Source organism: Mandrillus leucophaeus, unplaced genomic scaffold (assembly GCF_000951045.1).
Source record: "Mandrillus leucophaeus isolate KB7577 unplaced genomic scaffold, Mleu.le_1.0 Scaffold329, whole genome shotgun sequence".
NCBI lineage: Eukaryota > Metazoa > Chordata > Mammalia > Primates > Cercopithecidae > Mandrillus > Mandrillus leucophaeus.
Window position 1 is genome coordinate 729102 of NW_012103465.1, and position 21170 is coordinate 750271.

At 44.2% G+C, this 21170-nt stretch overlaps 1 protein-coding gene and 1 long non-coding RNA gene across 3 annotated transcripts in view; one reads left to right on the plus strand and one right to left on the minus strand.

The window, feature by feature from the left end:
* The window catches only part of LOC105545415, a 93166-nt gene extending 87131 nt beyond the window's left edge, over positions 1-6035 (minus strand). The window contains exon 1 of the long non-coding RNA XR_001006916.1: positions 5531-6035. This is a non-coding gene — a long non-coding RNA (uncharacterized LOC105545415). The remainder of the gene's footprint in view (positions 1-5530) is intronic.
* The window catches only part of VLDLR (very low density lipoprotein receptor), a 32948-nt gene continuing 16874 nt past the window's right edge, over positions 5097-21170 (plus strand). For both annotated transcript variants that reach the window (XM_011988348.1, XM_011988349.1), the window contains exons 1-2: positions 5097-5699; positions 18787-18906. In XM_011988348.1, the coding sequence (XP_011843738.1) occupies positions 5399-5699; positions 18787-18906 (421 nt within the window). In that variant the 5' untranslated portion in view covers positions 5097-5398. The remainder of the gene's footprint in view (positions 5700-18786; positions 18907-21170) is intronic.

Here is a 21170-nt window from a genome sequence, read left to right on the forward strand (position 1 = left end):
TTGAGGCCATTTATTTCAGTTTCCTCTTCTCCATGAGTCAGTTTCATCTTCCAGCTGGCTTCCTTCAAGGTGGCAAAATGGCAGGAGCAGTTCTGGCCTTACGTCCACACATCTCATTACTCAGAAGATAATGGCTTTCTAACCAAGCAAAAGCCCTGAGCTTCATCGTAACTGAGCCAGCTTTTGTACTGTGCTTAGGGCTGAAGCATCCAATCAATGCAAACAGAGGAAGGCCATAGGTTGACTGGCTGAAGCCCTTAAACCAATCACAGTAGCTGAGGGGGGAAGTAATGTCAATGGGTTTAGAACAGTGGTTCTCAATGTATGCTCCCTGACCAGTGGCATTAACATCATCTGGGAACTTATAAAAAATGCAAATTCTTGGGCCTACTGATTCAGAAACTCTGGACGTGGAGCCTAGCAATCTATGGTTTAACAAGCCTTCCAAGTGATTCTGATGGAAGCTAAAATTTGTGACCCACTGATTTTGACCATCAGGTTCTACTCATGGAGACTAGAAGGGGTAAATCCCACTCATTTTCCTGGACTGTCACACAGTTAGAAAATAATGGAATGAAGCCTGGGAAGTTACCATTGAAACACTTCAGAAGGGGATGGCCCTAGAAGAGGACAGCTCATTTCACTCCTTTCTTTTTATGCTGAGGCTGTGGGGTAGAAATCACAGTGATGAGTACTACAAACTAGCAAATTGGTTTGAAGATTATTTCTGATGCCAATATTATTAGTCTAAGGACCTTGAAGAAAAATAATGACAAGCATCAACCCTAAGGTTGATGGATCCTAACCTACTGCCTTAGGAGAAATGTGACAAATTAAGTTACACAAATATGATAGAAGTAAACCTACTTAGCAATTAATTGGCATTGAAGAAGTCATTCTCTAAAACAGTTTCTTAATCATGACTAATTCTAAGAACCAACTGAAATAGGGTTACATATACAGATTCCTGGGCTCTACCCTAGACCAATTGAAAAAGGATCATCAAGGGAGGGGCCTGAGAATCTGTACTTTTAGCAGACATAGCCAGTGATACACATGGATTATACATGTTTGGAAAATGCGTCAAAGAGATAAAGCCAAAAAAACAAGGAGAAAAATCTCATGGAGGAATTATTTGAATGCTTCTGACTAATCAAACAGTAGTTTCTTCCTCTTATTTTTTATTTTTATTTTATTTGACACACGGTCTCCCTGTGTCACCCAGGCAGCAGTATAATGGCATGATCACAGCTCACTGCACCTTCACCCTCCAGGGCTCAAGCAATTCTCTTGCCTCAGGCCTCCCTCCACCCCCAGTAGCTGAGTCTATAGGTGCGCACCACCATGTCCAGCTAGTGTTTTGTATTTTTTGTGGGGTTTTGCCACGTTGCCCAGGCTGGTCTTGAACTCCTGAGCTCAAGTGATTTGCCTGCCTCGGCCTCTCAAAGTGTTGGTATTACAGGTGTGAGCCACCGCACCCGGCCTCCTCTACTTTCTTTAATGCACTCCCTCACTACTGGGGCCTCTAACTAATGTTTCTTCCTCTAGTCTGACTCTATCCCACAACCTAAACCAGTTGTTTTCCATACCACTGTCAGAGTAAAAGAAACTGGATGTCAAGCCTCTGATGACAATCTATCACAAGTTCTTACTATGGTTCATAGGATAAAATCCAAAGCCTTAGCATGACACCCTAGACTCCAGCTAATCCAGTCCTTGCCTTTCTTCTTCAGCCTTACCTCACATTGTTAGTCCACTTGAACCCCACCCTTGAACCACCCTGAATCCCTTCCATTGCCTTGAATACATGCTGCTCTTTTGGCTTTGTGCCCTCTGCTAACCATGGTTTTCCTTCCCTTTTCCCCTAGTGTATCAGTCAGGTTAACACTAGGTTATGCTGAGGTAACAAAATCTCAGTAGGTGAAGATGACAAAGATTTACTACTCTCTCACCCATTCTGTCAGGGGATGGCAAGTTTTTTGTTTTTTGTTTTTTGTTTTTTTTCCTAAAGAGCTAGATGGTAAATATTTTAGGCTTTGTGAGCAACATACAGTCTCTGTTGCACACTATACCTCTTCTTTGTAAAACTCTTTTTAAATGTAAAGATCATTCTTATCTGTAGGCCATACAAAAACAGGTGACTGGCTAGACTTGGCCCATGAGCCCTAGGTTGCTAACCTCTACTCTATGTGAACATTGCTAAAGACACATAGACAGCAGGGAACTACTCACATGGGTAGTTCTAAATGAATCTAATCACTCAGAGACCTGGACTAATGCAGCAGCCACCTCTTAAACATTTCTTGTCACCATGCAGACAAAAAGAGAGTGTCTCCTATACGCAATTAAATGCTCCAGTCTGAAAGTGGCACCCTGTAACTTAGACTCACAAATAATTAGCCAAAGTTAGTCTTTCGACCCCATCCAACCATAAGGGGGCCAGGATGTCCAATCCTACCATGTGTCCAGAAGTAGGGAGAATTCAGATTACTGGGTAAAAATCATGAAAAAAGCTCGGAAACAAACGCTCTGTGAAGCCTTTTCTGATACCCTCATCCTGCAGCCAGAATAGCTGCTTCTTCCCTGCAATCTTACAGCACTTTAAGCATCTCTTAATCAGAGTGCTATACATAGGGTACTACAATTGCCCACTTGCCTGCCTCCCCTACCAGATGCTGAGCTTCCTAGATAAGCACTTCTGTATGCCCACTACTTTGCACATTGCCTGTTAGCGAGGGATGCTCAGTATGTGTTGCCTCAACAAATAAATGAATGTGGTGGATTGTAGGAGGGAATGGGATTGCCTCTGCATTTACCTGAAGGCATCAGGAATCCAGCAGTGTCAACTTATCTGAACCCACTTAGTTCAACCATTTCAGTCTCCACTTATGATCAATTAGCTCAGTTAGTTCAACCACTTCCATCTCCACTTATCAATTTATCTTTTTAGTTATTAGCTACTTTCTATCATAATCAAATGCATTTCTCCATACAACCTTTTTCTTCTAATAAACAATGCCTTGCAGAGAGCTGGTCCGTGAGGCCACGGAGCACTTTGATATAATGTGGGTCGGTTTTATTTTCAGTTTACTGGCCAACAGGCAGACACAGACAGGCACAGTGATTTTTACCAAGTTATATGTCGATCACAGATGGAGCCAAAAGTAACGCTTTATTTTGAGTCAACAAAAAAGTTACAGGATTGAACATAGAGCTGCAGCTAAGTTCAGTGAAAGTTTATTTATATCCCTTGGAGAATTAGAAAGTACACATGTTTTTCAAAGATAAGTCTTATTATACCATATCAATGTATAGCTTGTAGTATACCTATATCTCTGAGAAAAGTATTAAATCAAGTCATATGACTGTTTATTAATGCTGCCTCTTTTCGTATTGATTCCACCCATCCCCTCTACTCCTTTCCTCTTGTGTACAGCGACAGCTCATCAGATGGCATTTCAGAACCCTGAGAATATGAAAGACATCACGCACTAAGGTTTTCCCATCACATCTCAATGCCGTTTGGTGAATAACACCAGCATGCATCTTCACTACTAAATGTCATAAAAACAAATTTTAGTTGTTTCACATGCAACCTGTGTGACTGCTGCAGTTTGTATCAACTATGTAACCACAGGGTGGGCAAAATAGCATTCAAAATGAACTATAGTGCAAGATCCCCTCCATACCTAGAGTTAAGCCCTTTCAGGCTTAGCAGTCACAATCAGGATATCTTTGGTCCCACAGAAACATATCCTGACTTGGAATTTTCCTCTCCTGTGTGTCTCCTGGATATAGTAAGTTCCTAACAGACATCTCCCCTGATTGCTAGCCTTGACAAATTTCCACAAGAACCAGGGCAAGGAGAAGACAGTGAGGCAGTGCCCACTACTCTTCAGATCACCAACAGAATAGAGTCAGAATATGATATTATTGAAATCTTCCAAGTTTGAATCAAGATAAAAACAACTTTTTAAAAATACCTAAAAACCTTTTATTTAAGAAAGTGAAATCGCTCAATGTGCCCTCCCACTCTGGTTAGATGCTTAGCAGACCACAGCAGACAATGCACCTCAACCAGGGCTAAGTGTGCAAGAAAACTGAAGTACACAAAAAGCAAATTATAGACTCAGGTACTGTCAGGCACAAAAGAAGAATCAGTCCTTTCTAGGAGTCTTGCCTTTGCTTCCTTTATTCTTTCCTCGATTCTTGTAATTGAATGTTACAAAGTATATCAAGAGGAATAAACGTATGGGGCCCGTCTCTTCCAAACAAGAAAAGGTTAAGCTTTTAATTACAGGCCCTCAAACTATCATTTTGTGCAATTAGCAATTAACTATAATCGTTGATGAGCAAACGCAAAGCTGCGCTAGCAATTTCCCTTCTCCTTATCCCAGGCTGGGTTATTTTAGTCTTGTTCTATTACAGAGAAGCAGTCACAACCGCGCGCACTCTTTCTTTCAAACACACACACTCTCTCACTGAAAGACACATTTAGTTTTTAGAAAAATGGCATCTCAGCGTGCGATTGAGACCGACATCCCAAACCCCACATTTGAGCGCCCCAAACGTTTGGAGCCCCTCAGCTTCATCACTTTCTGAGTGGAGAGAGGAGGCCCGAAGAAGATGCTACCTACCAGCCTCTCTCAGGGGCGCAGGAGAGGGTGGTAGAGAGATGATTGTTGCCCCTAGAAACTGCAAGTACCCCCCAGGTGCACGCCCCGTTAGTGGGGAGGCAGTGGCAATAGCAAAGATAGTTGCATCAGCGCTAACTGCTGCTGCTGCTGCATGTTCTGCTGGCGGCTGCCGGGAGGGTACAGTAATGACTGTAGAGAGCGCACAGCTGCTGCGGCGGCAGGTTCCCTGGATCAGGAAATTAGGACAGGCACCGGGGATTGGAGACGAGGGCGGTGCGCGAGCCAACCAGCGGCCGCCCCGGGCCCCAGTGAGCTCCAGGCGGCCTCGCGGAGCAGCCGGGCCCCTAAAGCAGCCCGGGTGGCGACGGCGGCGGCGGCGGCCACAGCCACGACCACGGTCACTCATGCACGCACGCTCACACTCGCACACTCCCGGCGCGGGCACCCAGCTGCCCGGCGCGTGTAAGAGGAGCGCGTCGAGGGAAAGGAGGACTGAAGCCGCCGCGCTCCCTCCCGCCCGCCGCGCCTCCCGTTGACCACTCCCCCTCCTGCCCCCTCCCAGCTCCTCACCCCGAGCTCCAGCCGCCGCCGGTGTGGGTGCTCCGCTACCGGCTCCTCTCTGTTCTGTCCTCTCTTCTGCTCTTGGCTCCCCACCCCCTCTCCCTTCCTTCCCCTCCCCTTCCCTCCCCTCCTCTGCAGCGCCTGCATTATTTTCTGCCCGCAGGCTCGGCTTGCACTGCTGCTGCAGCCCGGGGAGGTGGATGGGTGGGTGGGTTGGCTGGTGGGGAGGAGATTGTGCAAGTTGTAGGGGAGGGGGTGCCCTCTTGTTCCCCGCTCCCTTCCCCCCCAACTCCTTCCCCCTCCTTCTCCCCCTTTCCCCTCCCCGCCCCCACCTTCTTCCTCCTTTCGGAAGGGCTGGTAACTTGTTGTGCGGAGCGAACGGCGGCGGCGGCGGCGGCGGCACCATCCAGGCGGGCACCATGGGCACGTCCGCGCGCTGGGCGCTCTGGCTGCTGCTCGCGCTGTGCTGGGCGCCCTGGGAGAGCGGCGCCACCGGAACCGGTGAGTGAGGACGCGCCCCTCCGCCGGCGGCCGGGAGCCAGCCGGGGCACCGGGAGACCCCGAGGCGCAGGTCTCCGTTTGCCCACCCGCCTCCTAGGAGGCGCCTCTCGGCTCTCTCTCGCCTTCTCTCCCTCCCCTCAGTGGTGGCGCCTCTGAGCTGTCAGCGCCGCGGCTAAAGGGAGCCGGGCTTGGGGAACAGTGGGGTTTGGGGTGTCCTGACGCCTCGCCTGAACTAGTCTTCGATCCCTCACACCGCCTCCCCCAAAGCCGCTGCTTTGCCTCGTTTCTCGCCCCCTTGACAGGGGCTGAGGTATGTGGGCTTCTGAGCATTGAACAATGGTTCTGCCTCCTCTGCCAGGCGGAGTGTTAGGAAGGAGGTAGAGGGCCGAGACGTGCGCGGCGGCCCGGGGCGCGCCCCTCGAACCTCAGGGAGTGTGGGAGCGGACGGTGGGCGAAGGTGAGGGCCTCCGGGGACGCGGGGCGCCAGGTGCGGGCCGGGGTTCGGAGTCTTCCGGCGGCCGTGAGCGGGCGCACGTTCGGTGGGCGGCAGCCGGGAGGCTCCGCGGAGCCGCGGGCAGTGCGCAGTCTGCGCATCCAGACTGCGTCTCCCCCGGCGCGGGGCCGCCTCTCCGGCGTGCGGGGTAGGGGAGGAGCGGGCTTTACGCAGGACTGTCCTCTGGGTGCTTCTCCCCTCCCTTTTCCACGCCTCGGGCGGCATTTGGAAACCTCTCGGGTCTCTCGTGTAGCTGAATGGGGAGGGGGAATGGAACGAAGACTTAATCAGGTTAGTTTGCTGATCCTCCTTCCCGTTGACGTTTCCTCGAGAGGAATTGAGTCCTAGGCTAGTGACTGTAATTAGCCTTCATTCTAAACAATAAATCAAAGGAACAGCGCGAGAGCGAGTGTGTGGCCCTGTCTTGTTGAGAAGGGCGGTGTGACTACTGTCGGGTCCCTAGAGTCTGCCGCAGGGTCTTGGGGGCCCTGCCTGGTCTTCAGCCACATTCCCACTTGGGGCCTCATAACTTTCCTGGACAAGCGACAGGAAGCCCTTCTGAGAGGACTCAGTCAGAATCCTAGCGCGTCCCAGAAGTGATCTTCAGATGTGACGCCAAGGGGCTTGTTTGCCAGCTGCGGGGAATTGGGACTGAAAGCCGCCCCGGCCCGAAACACCCATTCCAGAGCCCCTAGCTCCAGTAGCCAGGTGGCTTAAGGGGCCCTGCCTGCCTGCAGTCACGTGCTCCTGAAGTGAGAGCGAACTTTAAAGTATGTGGTCAAGGAGCCTCTCGGGCAATGCCTGGGGTTTTTACGTCTCCGAATGCCCCTGCCCTTTAGTTGCCACTGTCCGGAGGGTGTGAACTGGGATTGGCCTTTCTGCCCTCTGCGATTGGCTGGCAGTGCGATCACGTTTAGGTTGGTCACATGGTTCCGCTGACTCCTAAGCGAGCAGCACGGGAAGTGTTATTTTCAATGGAAAGTAGGAGACTCCACAGGCTCCTCAAATGCCTTCCCCTGCCTGCACTCTTTGAAGAGGACAAATGTGTAGTGAACATGGAATCTGATGTGTAACAAGCCTGAGAGCCTAGAAAAGCTCTGCTTACAAGAGTTTTCAAACGCTAGCATTAATCATTAATGGATGAGTAATACTAACTTATTAAACGATTTCTCAGTATAGTGCCATGACTTGCATTATGCCTTTTGTAACATTTCAGAACACTAAGGTATACCAGGAGGGACAATTATCCAGGAAGGTGAGAGAAAAGTTTCATTTTTGCTGCATGTCCCTTCCACTAGAGGTTAACTTTACCTTATAGAATGTTATGAGTGCACCTAAACTGACTTGAGTTAGTCAAAGCCAGATATTCACCTTGTATTAGGCAGGTGAGGATCCTCTTTGTCACATGTGAAATATTTGACATGCCATGAACAATGGAAAAAACGAATTCTTCAAAGAAAAGGAGGCAGATTCTTTCAGAACTGGAGGAAATTTGGGCTAAGGCAGGTATTGACTCTAAACCAATCCCAACTGGCATCTGTCTTAAGTTCAAAGTCCCAGGGCATGTGGGCTCACTTCCTACCCTGGAGCTTCTACGCACACCCTGTCTCTCCACTGGCACATGGTGCTCTTCCAGGGTACTCCTGGACAAGGCAGGTGAGCACTGAGACTCTGGCAAGGAACTTAAAGCTATTGAGAAGTTGGTATATCTGATTGCACAATTGCTGGGGGTTCTAGGACATTTTCCTCCAGCCTGAGTAGTCAGGATTAAGATCTGTGGTATGATATATTCTTGAAGGCCAAAGTCTTAAAAAACCAAGGTTTTGTGAGAGCTATTCATATATGGCTAGCAACTAGGCTAAGAGTAGAAGGAAACTTCCCTCACTGTGAGAAGTGGGTTGGTGTTACTGGTGGTAGTAATAGACCTGGAGGGAAGAAACTGGAAGGCATGGAAAGTAAACTTGGCTCATCCACATACTGCCAATGAAGGTATGACGATAGTAACCCTTATCAAAACCTGATCACTCATGTGAGCAAGGACTGTGTAAAGGAAGGTCACCAGCCAAGCCCTTCTTGGCAGTAACAGCTTCTTGAAACCTAGTGTAGCTTTGTTCCCTGAATCACCCTCTTGCCCACTTTATGTGGCATTTACCTATAGTGCCTGTCCTGTGTCGTTTTGATTGTTTGCTTTTATGGCCTGAGTCCCCAGATACCTAAAGCATGTATAAAGGTCAAGTAGAGCTGCCAATATTAAGACTTTAGTACAATAGACTGCTATTTAACACTAAATGTTGCTAGCAAAGGTGACAGCCTCCATGCTCAAAAGAAGTGAAGACCTGATCCAAGTGTCTCTACCTGTCATAAAATTGAATAACCATAAACTTGACTTGACTTGGCTAGTTTTATTACAATTTTGGAAGAGGAAAAAAGTTGTTACAAGCCTCTTCTGCTCCAGGAGAGGTAACAAACTGATGATACTTAACAAGGACTCCTAGAGTAGAACATGACCATAAGATCAAGGGAACAGATAGTACCCAGCCGTATGGCTTCAGGTTTTGATCCCAAACCTTGAAGACTTGGCACACAGCATAGAATTCATTTTAAATATCTAGCCCATTTTCTATTTCTCACAGAATGTAAATAAAGTCGTTCTTTTCAGTGCATGGAAAAGTGCTTAAAACGAGGCAGTTGCCTACATGACTTAAAGTAATGATTGCATTCACTTTGGATACTGACTTTCATTTGGAAAACCACCTTCATGTACTAGCCTAAGAAATTAATGCATTAAAGGGCTTGATGAGGTCTATAGTGATGTTCATCGTAAATGTGCCTGCCTTAGGGAGCTCCTTGTGGTGGCTAATACAACTGCCCTCTTCATGGTTGGTTGATTAAATTCAAAATTGCTTAGTTTTGTCCCTACTAATTAATTAATCTCAAAAGACTACTTGGACAACAGCATGATAGACTACTTTCAAGGCAAACAGTCCAAAAATACCGTCTACTGAGATTATGGGCGAGATAGACTTGTTAAGCAGAAGTAAGTAGTCCAGGGACAATTTGGGACAAATTTTTCTGCCACCTAAGAGTTTTGGGCTAGAAAATCTGAGGACTGACAGTTCTTCTGAAGAGCTGGGGCAGAGTCTAACCTAGCTATAGGAGAATCTGGCTTTTAAGTAAAAATCATCTCAATTTTACTCTCTGCATTTTTCAAACTAAATCAGTGTCTCTTTGCTAAGTTCTTCTATTGGCTTGCAACAAAAACTCTAAACACTGTTAATACCACTTAGTTAGATACACTAACCACACTGCAGGAACCAAATGAGATGGCAGGTGATAACACAGGTTGGGTGTCCCGTATCTGAAATACTTGAAAACAGAAGGGTTCCACAGATTTTAGATTTTTTCAGATTTTGGGACATTCACACATACATAAGGTATCTTGGGGATGGGACCCAAGTCTAAACGTGAAATTCATTTATATTTCACATGCACCTTATACACGTAGCCTGAAGGTAATTTTATAGAATATTTTTAATGATTTTATACAAGAAACAAAGTTTTGACTGCAACTTGTCATATGATGTCAAGTGTGGAATTTCCACTTATGGCATCATGTTAGCACTCAAAGTTTTGGGTTTTGGAGCATTTCAGATTGTGGATTAGGGATGCTCAACCTGTACCATAAATTTAGCGTACTTTTCCCATTGAGTGAAGTCTCCTAGGAAAGCTTGGCCCAATAGTTTTTTGTTTGTTTGTTTGTTTTTGAGACGGAGTCTTGCTCTGTTGCCCAGGCTGGAGTGCAGTGGTGCTATCTCGGCTCACTGCAAGCTCCGCCTCCCGGGTTCACACTATTCTGCCTCAGCCTCCCGAGTAGCTGGGACTACAGGCACCCACCACCATGCCCTGCTACTTTTTTTGTGTTTTTAGTAGAGACGGGGTTTCACCTTGTTAGCCAGGATGGTCTCGATCTCCTGACCTCGTGATCCACCCGGCCTCCCAAAGTGCTGGAATTACAGATGTGAGCCACTGCACCTGGCCCCAATAGTTATTTTGGGTCTCTAAGCAAGATAATGCCTGCTAGGTCCTGTGAGGGTAAGTGTGGAGATTCTGTTAGAAACGTTGCAATGCTTGCTTAGAGATCCTTTGCCTACTTTGTAGTTTAGAGATGCTGGAAACTGTAAGATAGAGCCTCTGGCTAGAACAGCTGATTTTGCCAACTTGGGGGGCATCCGGGTAGCCTTTATGTATATAGACATGGTGGTGGGGATGGGGGGACTTGCAATTTGCCAAGCAAGGGACCTAACAAAGCCTTGGCGATAGACAGCATTTGTGATTACATCACATGTCAGAACTTAATAGTTCTCCCACATACTGTGAGTAAACAGGGTTTCTATTTTATAGACTGCCTCTAATCTTTCATTTTCTTAAAGACTTCCCCAGATCTGAGGTATTAACTTATCTGTATGTTCACTAAGTAGGTTGCAGATTGATGCTGATCATCTTTGTGCATCTTCTTGAAACCACTTGATGTACATCTACTGAGTACCTACCACATGGCATCAGGCACAGGGACAGTGACCACAGCACTGGTCCCTTCATTCGTGGCACTTAGTCTAGTGGGGGAATCAAAGCAGGAAACAGCCGAAGACCGCTTGGAATAGAAACTCTGAAGAAGAGTGAGCAGATCCATTGTTTAAGACCTAATCATAAAAGAGGCAGACAGCAGCTGAAGATTGCTGGAGTTTCTGTGTGCTATCTGGGTTCTAGCTTATGAAGTTTCCCTAAAATCACCAAGAACTTAGACTTTAATATGAAAAAGCCAGTAAAGAGTCTGTCTCTGCAGATAATCCTACAAAAGTGATATGATTCAAGCAACAATGGATTACTGCCAGTATTACCAAAGAGCAGTGAAACATGTCAGAAGTAAAATCTGGGTCTGATATATCAAACTCTTAACCTTACCAGTTAGCCGCTGCTAACTTTCTCAGGTGTCAAAACCTCTCTTTTCACATGGAAATGAAGCCAGCACACCCAAAGGGACACACTCATTCTGACAGACAAGTGTGTGAAAATGCACTGTTTTTAAATGATAAATTGCAACAAAGAGGCCGGGCGTGATGGCTCACAGCTGTAATCCCCGTGCTTTGGGAGGCCGAGGTGGGTGGATCATGAGGTCAGGAGTTCGAGACCAGCCTGGCCAACATAGTGAAAGCTCATCTCTACTAAAAATACAAAAAAATGAGCAGTGTGTGGTGGCACGCACCTGTAATCCCAGCTACTCAGGAGGCTGAGGCAGGAGAATCACTTGAACCCGGGAGGCAGAGGTTGCAGTGAGTTGAGATCGCGCCACTGTAGTCCAGCCTGGGCTACAGTGCGAGACTCTGTCTAAAAAAAAAAAAAAATTGTTACAAAGATGAGGTAAAGGTACCCTCATAGGCATAGGGAACAGGGACCTTTATGACCTAGAGTGTTTCAAAGTATTCTAGCTAGTAAAACAACCAGTCACACTTGGTTTCAAGTTCTGAAAAGCTGGGGAAAATGTTTTTGACAAAAGTTTTTAGTTGAGACCAGCTTTATTAGTAAACTAATAAATCAACTCATGCACCCAAGACTACCAACTAGTGCCTAGAGAATGTAGGATGTCACGCACCAGGTCCTGAGTTACAAATGTATATTGCAGGCCATGCCTTAGGAGATCTCTGTGTCTAAAGGTGAAAAATGGTAGCTGAACTCATCGCCTTGTGTGATGGCTCTGTGACAGGGACTATTATGAGAAAGCAGCCAGACCATACCTAGTTTTTCCAAAAAAGGCATTGAGGCCTCATTCAAGAATACAATCTGAGCCCACTCCTGGTGAATGGGTGGACAAGGTCAACACGAACAAACTGAGACAAAGCAGCCAAGAGGAAGGGCAAAGCCATGGGGAAGTGAGTGGGTCCCCTTCGAGCTGTTGGCTCAGCCTGTATAGCAGATGGTGGGTGGTGACCAGTAGGGAAAAGTCTGAGGAAATTAGTAGGGAACTTAATCCTAGAGATGGTGGTAAGCCGAGAAATGACCCCATTCTTGGCTATTCTAGGTTGCTTGAATCACTAGGTTGCTTGATATGGGTAGAGAATGTGGCAGCCTGGAGGCAAAGGAACAAGAGATTTAACTTTAGATCAGTTGAGAGAGGAGGGCTTGGGCATGGCCACGGCTTGATGGCCAAATGTCAGGGAAGAATTTGGGCTTATTTCTGGAGTACTGATTTAGAGTAAGTAATGGGGCCAATCAGAGATAGACCACACAGGGAGGGAAGGATAGACTTTAGAAGAACCTCTGCCTAGTAAGACACCCAAATAAATTTTTTCTACAAAATAGTTTTGAGGGCTTTACTCAGGTGTTACTATCACGTGTGTTGTAAAAGTGGTACTTATCTCCTGTGTCCCTCCTGTGATGAACTTTAGGCCTTATGAGGGTGTTATTAGTAGATGTTACAACCCTGAAAATGAAAGAGCCACTTATATTATGGGTAGAATCTATAGCTTCTTAACCTTAGTGCAGTGGTTCTCAAAGTGTGGGCCGAAATTGGCAACATTAATTCAATATTAATTGAGTTCATGTGTCAACATTGACTCATTAGAAATGCAAACTTAGGCCCTGTTCTAGACCTACTGAATCAGAATCCAGGCTGGGGCCCAGCATTCTGTGTTTTAACAAGCCTTTCTGGGGATTCTGATGCACACGGGAGCTTGAGAACGACTGACTTAGTTTACCGCTCACAGAAGCTAACGATTTCCAAGGTATATCAGATGGAGGGCCTTTCCTCTGACTTGAACCCTAGACAAGAAAAGCAAGAGCTGTAATCCTTTTAGAAGACTTGCTGAGAAATTCTAGCAGCATTTTTAAAAACTTAGAATGGGTAAGGAAAGCAGGCCTCCATCTCAACAAGGCTCAGTCTAAATTGATGCTTACTAACACAGTATCAGGAGCCAGTGCCTGGATTCAACTCTTAGCTCTGCAAAGGGCGATCTGGGACAAGTGACTATACTTTCCTTCTCTAGCAGGTTTCCTGATCTATAAAAGAGGAATAATAGGGCCAACCATGCAGGATTAAGAATTTTAAAAGCTAAGAGATGTGAAGTCTTAGAGCGGTGTTTGACCAATAACAAAAACGATTCAGTTATATCCATGATTCTTAAGATCAATTTGATGTAAATGGAAAAATTGACAATTGAACTGTAAAATTCACTTATTTCTGTGACTCAGAAGAATTAGCCTATATATTTACCACTTTTTAGTGGCCCCCAAACTTTTTTTTTTTTTTTTTTTGAGGTGGAATTTCACTCTTGTTGCCCAGGCTGGAGTGCAGTGGCACTATCTCAGCTCACTGCAACCTCTACCTCCCGGGTTCAAACAATTCTCCTGCCTCAGCCTCCCAAGTAGCTGGGATTGCAGGTGTGTGCCACCATGCCTGGCTAGTTTTTGTATTTTTAGTAGAGACGGGGTTTCACCATGTTGACCAGGCTGGTCTTGAACTCCTGACCTGAGGTGATCTGCCTGCCTCAGCCTCCCAAAGTGCTGGGATTACAGGCATGAGCCACCGTGCCTGGCCCAAACTGGTTCTTACAATGTTTCAGAGGCTGACTTTAAGGCCAGAACACAACCTTTGTGCTTGACAGCTCAGAACATTTCCCTTAACACCTGTTGTGGTACTTTGCCTCTTACAAACCCTTCTCCCCATAGGAAAACTTGCTGACTCAGAAATTTGCTTGTCCTGAAAGGAGTTTTAGCTTACAAATAGAAACACTGGCATTAAAGTGGCAGGCAGTAAAGTGAACTAGGCTAAAAATAAATGCCCTTCGTGGCCCCAGAAGTGCCAGAACAAATGGACTGAAGGAATTCCAGCAAATAACACCCATATGCTCAAGCAATGAGTAAGGGCAGGAAAGAATTAAATGCTTGGCCCTGGTAGCCCCAGCAGTGTGGCAGCATGAGCCTCTGTGCAGGTTGAAGTACACTGTGAGCCTGGTACCGGAGCCACTTTCTCTATATTCTGGGCATGCATGTTGGAGTGCTCCTGCCAGGGTGCTGCTCAGAGCCCCATAGGGAGATTTGTAGTCCATCTGGAAGGCTTGGTATTTACTCAAAGGCCTATGCAGTTTTTTACTGAAGCTTATGTATTGTTCTCCCAAGTCAACCCCTGCAGGGAAAATTAGACAATGGCAGGCTGACTTCTATATGCTTTAAAAACCCTGCGTTTCTCTCTAGGACATTGGTCTAGACAAGGAATTTATGAAAAAGATCTCAAAAGCTTAGGCCACAAAAACAAAATAGAGAAATAGGTCTTAATTAAACTAAAAAGCTTCTGCACAGCAAAAGAAATAATCAACAAAGTGAAGAACAACCTGCCGAATGGGAGAAAATATTTGCAAACTATTATCTGACAGGAGACTAATATCCCAGAATATACAAACTCAACAGGGGAAAAAAAAATCCCATTAAAACGTGGACAAAGGACATGAATAGACATTTCTCAAAAGAGGACATAAAAATAACCAACAGATACATGAAAAATTTGTTGCCATTACTAATCATCAGAGAAACGCAAACCAAAACCACAATGACATATCTTATACCAGTCAGAATGGCTATTACTAAAAAGACAAAATACAACAGATGTTGCTGAGGATATGGAGAAAAGGGAAAATAATGCCATTTGCAGCAGCATGGGGATGGAATTGGAGGTCATTATGCCAAGGGAAATAAGCCAGGCACAGCAAGACAAATATCTTATGTTCTCACTCATGTGGGGAAGCTAAAATATTTCATTCCATGGAGGTAGACGGTAGAAAGATGACAGAGACTCAGAAGTCGGGGGAAAGGGAGGGCAGTTGAAAAGAAGCGGGTAAAAGAATACAGATATACAGTAAGATAGAAGAAATAACATCAATGACTGAAGTTAACAAAAATGTACTCACGTGATGGACACCCTAAATCCTCGGATTTCATCAGTATGCCTTCATTACATACGTGTAACAAAATTTAACATGTACCCCATAAATTTATACAAACAGCACCAAGAGGAACCCTGAGTTTCTTGGAGCCAGTGAACTGCCAATGTGTCTGTGTAGCAATGTTAACTATTTAGAGAAGCAAGACTCCCAGGAAAATAGGTGCCTTGAAGTGTGCGTAGTCTGATTCCATCTATGTAAGTGATAGTAAAGGTGAGAATTTTGTTGACACTCCAGGAATTCATGCATTCCAAATTTAAATAGCCACATAAGTGAGTAGGTACAAGTGACTTCCAACCTCCTCACCCAAAGGAGCAGAGATATTCTAAGTATTAAAGCTGGAAGAAAACCTATACAATTTCTTAATAGAACCCTTTTCCAATTCTTCCAACAAAATCCAACATTCAAAAGAAAGTGTTGGTAGAGGCAGAGGTGGAACACACAGGGCATGGCCTTTCCCTCCACTTCAACCGCCCCTTAACCTAAGGCATTCTTGTGAAACCTCATGGCTTTGAGGAACCCACTAACAATCACATTTTACCCCAACTTCTCACCTGTCTGAGCAGAAGTGCCTAGCACTTCTACTTCCAAGGTATTTTTTGAGGTGTCATTGGCTTTAGCTTAGCCCTAAGAATTAAAAGAACCTCGAGTGTAGATGATTTCAAGCTCAACTTGTTCCCTTTATGAAAGTATAATACTGAATTTGAGACTTAACTTTCATGGATGGGAATAGACTGCAGGTCCACAATCCTGTAATCCCCAAAGCTTTGGAAACCAAAAGCTTCTTAACTCATTTGGTGCTTTCAATTCTCCTAGAGCTCTGCACAGCAGCAGTCCCAGCTGAGTCCCAGAGGTGGAAAGGTAGAACCTTTTAAAAACTTGAACAGAAAACTTAACAGTGTTCCAGTCAGTGGCTAAGGGCTGGGCATTCGATTTAGTGTCTGGGCTCACCCTCTCTGTGGGAAGCAGAGAATTAAACAGAACTAGGGAGCACTTTCTGCCCAGTAGCTGTCCCTCAAAACAAAGTGCTTAGGAAACGAAGAGGCATAGCCATAAAGCTTAAGGTCTTTATTTGCCTGTCTTTAAAGAATCCTTTATAAAGCCAGCTTGTCTTCCCACCCCCACCCCAATGTCATTCTTTTAAACAAGCAGGGACATTTTAGTAGCACACTGTACTCCTAATGCCTATTGCTGCTACTTATTGGAGTGTGTGCATGTGTGTGTATATGTGTGTGTGGTTGACAGAGAGAGGGTAAAACATAGCTTCATGATGATCAGGCAGAAACTTGAGTAAAGTGGAAATATCTGGGATAAGAAAAGCTAGAAATTAAACTCCTTTTTGACTTCAGATATTTTCTTAGTAGAAAATGCTGATGCCTGTCCTGAGTCTGCTCAATATAGACTCTTGGAGCAGAGCTGCTAGGATTTTAATAGAATTTATTACTGTCGATAGCTTGTATATTACAACTAAATTCAGAGACCCTCTTTAAGGCAATAGTAGAGTAAATATCAGCCTTGGGATACTGTATACCCATATTTAATCCCAGACCACTCTGAGTGCCTATGAAATCTGTAGCTTCAAACTCATTTTTAAGGAGGTTGTCTTCCAGACGCCTTAACCCGGAGGTGGGAAACTATCATTTGACATTGACCTTTAAGTTCCTATTCAAATCTGATTACAAGGTTCCCATTTTGACACTGTAGATATCAATGTCAATGTTTTTGTCTCATTTTGACTTAACTTTTGGTAACTAAAACCTTAAAAAAAAAAAAATCAGAGGCTTTCAACCTTTACTGTATCCTGACTCCAACCTGACTGTTCTTTCCAAGTATATTTATACCTATGTTCTCAGACTACAAATCGTTCTTTTTCTGATTACTCAAGGTAGAGTCTTACCACCTTCACAGTCCCCAAAGGTAATAAGGTTATATAGAACTACAAGACATGTACTCTCGGCATTGAGAATATTGCAGACATATTAAGAATCCAGTGGCAATGAGGGAAGAGGGGAGAGGCACCAGGTACATCATATTTGGTTTAGCAGTATAAAACCGCATAGGTGATGCTTCCTGACAACAATCTCTACCCTCCTCTAGCTCCCCTTCTAAATCCCTAGTATATTACAACCCATACAACATGTGAGGAATGAAAAAGTATTAAGAAATGAAGGTAGGAAACCATTCTGCTTTGTAGCTGGGTCCTAGCTTAATTAGACTCATGGGAGCAGAGTGATAGATGCTGTTTTAAAAGCAACATATTTAATATCCAAGGAAGTAACCACACCCATATGGTCATCTTGATTTGGGTCAAATTTTAATCTCCCAGGGAAGAGCCACAAAGCACAGAATGCTCCCAGACAGCAGGGAGTAGCTGACACTAGGGAGACCAACTAGGGTATTGTGCACGTAACACAAGAGTTCCAGTCTGTGCTTGTCTCTGTAATATCAGTTCTTATGCCAGCATGCCACAGCTGCAAATGCTGAAAGGTGGCAGGAAATCGGAAGGCCTTCTGCTTGGAAACCCTCCCTAAGTAGTCTGCGTGAACTATATGATTCCACTGTTTTTCTCAAATATTTGCAGTATATTTGCTTTAAGCGGCCACATCTGTGCCTTTTATCGTAAAGCAATCACATCCGCCAGAAGGACAGAACTGCTAATGATAGGAAGCACCTGAATATTAGCTGGCCTGTGCCGGGCAAAAAAACCAACTGTCCCACTTACAAGTCTTAGTTCACACCATTGTGTGAATTAAATATCCATACATTAAGCATAGAAAAACAGATTCAGAGAAATAGAATCTACATCTTCAGCTCCACCTCATTTTTCTTTCTTCTCGTCTTTAAATGACAAATGATCTTCCTTTCCCTCTTAACTATACTTTCTTGTTGCTTTTATCTTGGAGCTGTTTTGTAAACCTGTGTTTTCCAATTAGACCTCAGTTTCTAAGAGGAGGAATCATGTATTCAATCTCTATTTCTACCCTATTCTTGTTGCTCCTTCTAAATCTTCTTCACTGTGCTTGTAATAGAAACATCATTAATGAATAATAGTATGGATGTGGATGAGAAATGCCATTAAAGGATTAGGACTTGGCTGATTATAGCCACACATGTAGTTTCAACAAATGAGAAAAATGAGTCCAGAGGCAGAGATGATGCCCCTTGTGGTCTCTGGGCAATCTGGATTGTTTCTATTTTGGTCTGGTTCCATTTGCCCGAGATCACTATTCCAGCCACCATGCCCAATTTTCAGGTACCAGAAATGAATAGATGGAAAGAAAATGGATCCTCTGTCCTCTTAAGGATATTTCCTAAAGTTGTATATACCATTTCAGTTTACATTCCATTAGTCAGAATGTAGTCCCTTGGCTGTACCTCACTAAGAAAGAGGCTGGGAAATCCAGTATTTAGTCTTAGCATGGACCCAGCTAAGAACGCAATTACTGTCAGTCACTGGCTGAAGATTCATCCTACTCTGGCCCTTAGGAGGTTACAGCCTGCCGAGTCTGCAGTATCCTCCTTAGAAGGTCCCCATCCATGGGTATTAGGTATCTTAAATCTATAACCAATCTTTGCTTTGCTGAGTGTTCCCCTCTTATTCCAGGGAGAAAAGCCAAATGTGAACCCTCCCAATTCCAGTGCACAAATGGTCGCTGTATTACGCTGTTGTGGAAATGTGATGGGGATGAAGACTGTGTTGACGGCAGTGATGAAAAGAACTGTGGTAAGTAAAGACTTGGATGACTTACGCATTTTGTTAAAATATGATGTTAATCTGCAAACGTATTGAGATTCTGAAAATAAAATCACTTCTAACAGTTGCTTTGAAAGAGTCTAAAGAATCTGTGCTTCTCTGTGTAAAGGAATAAAATTGAATCTTTGACATGGGGTTATCAACTTGAGAATGGAATAAGGTGATGTTCCATTTAAATGACAGGACCTAGTTTATCTTAGATCAGACAAACATGTGGAATAGGAATCTGGGAGAAGGAAGAAGAGGACCAGAAATAGAGACAAACAGAGGATTGCTTAGAAAGGACTGTTTTCCCCTTTTGATTTTCAAATGGCTCTGATCCTAGAAAAGAAGGCAAGCCATGGACATGAGAAAATCCCATAAAGTTTCAGGGGTTAATTAACCCCTGACATAGAAACTACAAGCCAGCACAGATCAAAGATCCGATAAGGATTCTTTTTTAATTCTCTGCCTACAATAGTTGCTAATTCTAAAGCATTAGCAGAGCGGAAGACATTCTCTCCCCAAGAGAATGGGGATACAGTGTCACATCCATCAATCAGCATCTATCAAAAGATCATTGTGAGAAATGCCTATGTATGCAATCTATACAACCTCATGTCAAGCCACATCAGCTGAGAACCGCATGGCAAGATCACATTTAGATACCATGAATACATGCTGAAGTTTGCTCTAGGATCCTTTCGTTCCATGTTGTAAACATTCTGAAACAATATTCTATGTGAATATTGGTGCTAACATTGTCATTTATCTTTTAAAAGATGTTATATAAAGATGTTCACTATACAAGGTAGAAATACAGAAGAAAAGTAGAGACTAAATGTAGGTCTCAGCAACTGACACCTTGTTATGCCCTTACCTACTTCTTGCATCATTACTAAAAGGCTATACAGTATGCATCATGGCAGACCTTGTTCTACACCTGTTCGCTCTGAGCAGTATCACAGGTGTTTTTATGCCAATGTGTAGAGCAGATAAGCAGCTCCTTTGGAAGCATAAGAAAGTCAGTTCTACAGTCTCCGGGAAGAAACTTAAATCCAGTCGTAGGACCAAGAATAGTTCTCCTGTGCAACACTTTCCCATCATTTGCATTTTAACACTAAGATTTTAATCTATTCCACAAGACATTGAGTCTCATGCTATTTCTGGGTTACCTAGGTAATTTAGTTCCCTCACTAAATATCTCCCTAGAGAGTCCTCACTCTTGTCAACTATTTTCCTGTTGTAAGTTGCAATTTTTTTTTCTCTGTTCTAAACTATATATTTGGCAAAACCCATTGCTTGTTCTTAAAAAGCAATTATTCTCTTTATATTGCAAAAGTCTTCTTTTACCATCTGACTCAGTAGGAACTAACCTGGGTCAACTTGGGATTTTTCTAAAATAGTCTTGTATAAGTACTCTCTACTAGCCACATGGTAGGAGAGTTTGGAAAAGAAAAGGAGGTAGACATATACCTAATCAAGATCATTTGAGGTAGGAGAAATTGTATTCTTAGCCACAATTAGTCTCTACTTCCCATGTGTGACAGTAGAGAAAGAAAGTGGAAACATTACAATCAGGGAAGTTCTGAGTGCTTACTTTGTTTCTCTATGGAAGAGGAAAGCTGTAGAATTACTTAAAACTTCCAAAGCTACCTCCTATTTTTGGTCTAATCTCTTAATATGGAACTGGGTTACAATATTTAGTATGGTTCTTTATTTCCAGTATGTCAGTGGGCATAGTCCACTTAACTTTAGATTCTCTAAGCCATATGCTTCTGTTGGTCCCATTAACTCGTTCTTTTAGTGTTAGGCTGAGCTAATTAATCAGCAACCTAAGTACTCTAAATATGTAACTGCTAATTCTCTTCCTCTGTAGCACGTCTAAATTTTTACTTGTCTCTCAAAGCCCAGTTCAAATATCCTTTCTTTACCCTCCCAGTCTATGCTCCAGATGAAGAGAGATAACCCTACAGCAATTTGTCTCTGTTTATCTTTTGCTCAAACACTGTGGTATACAGCCAATCTTTCACATCCTCATTATGTTTTCTAAGACTTAAAATCATGGGGGGCCAGGTGCAGTGGCTCATGCCTATAATCCCAGCACTTTGGGAGGCTGAGGCGGGTGGATCATGAGGTCAGGAGATTGAGACCATCCTGCCTAACACAGTGAAACCCTGTCTCTACTAAAAATACAAAAAAAAATTAGCCGGGCATGGTGTAGTCCCAGCCGGGCACCTGTAGTCCCAGCTACT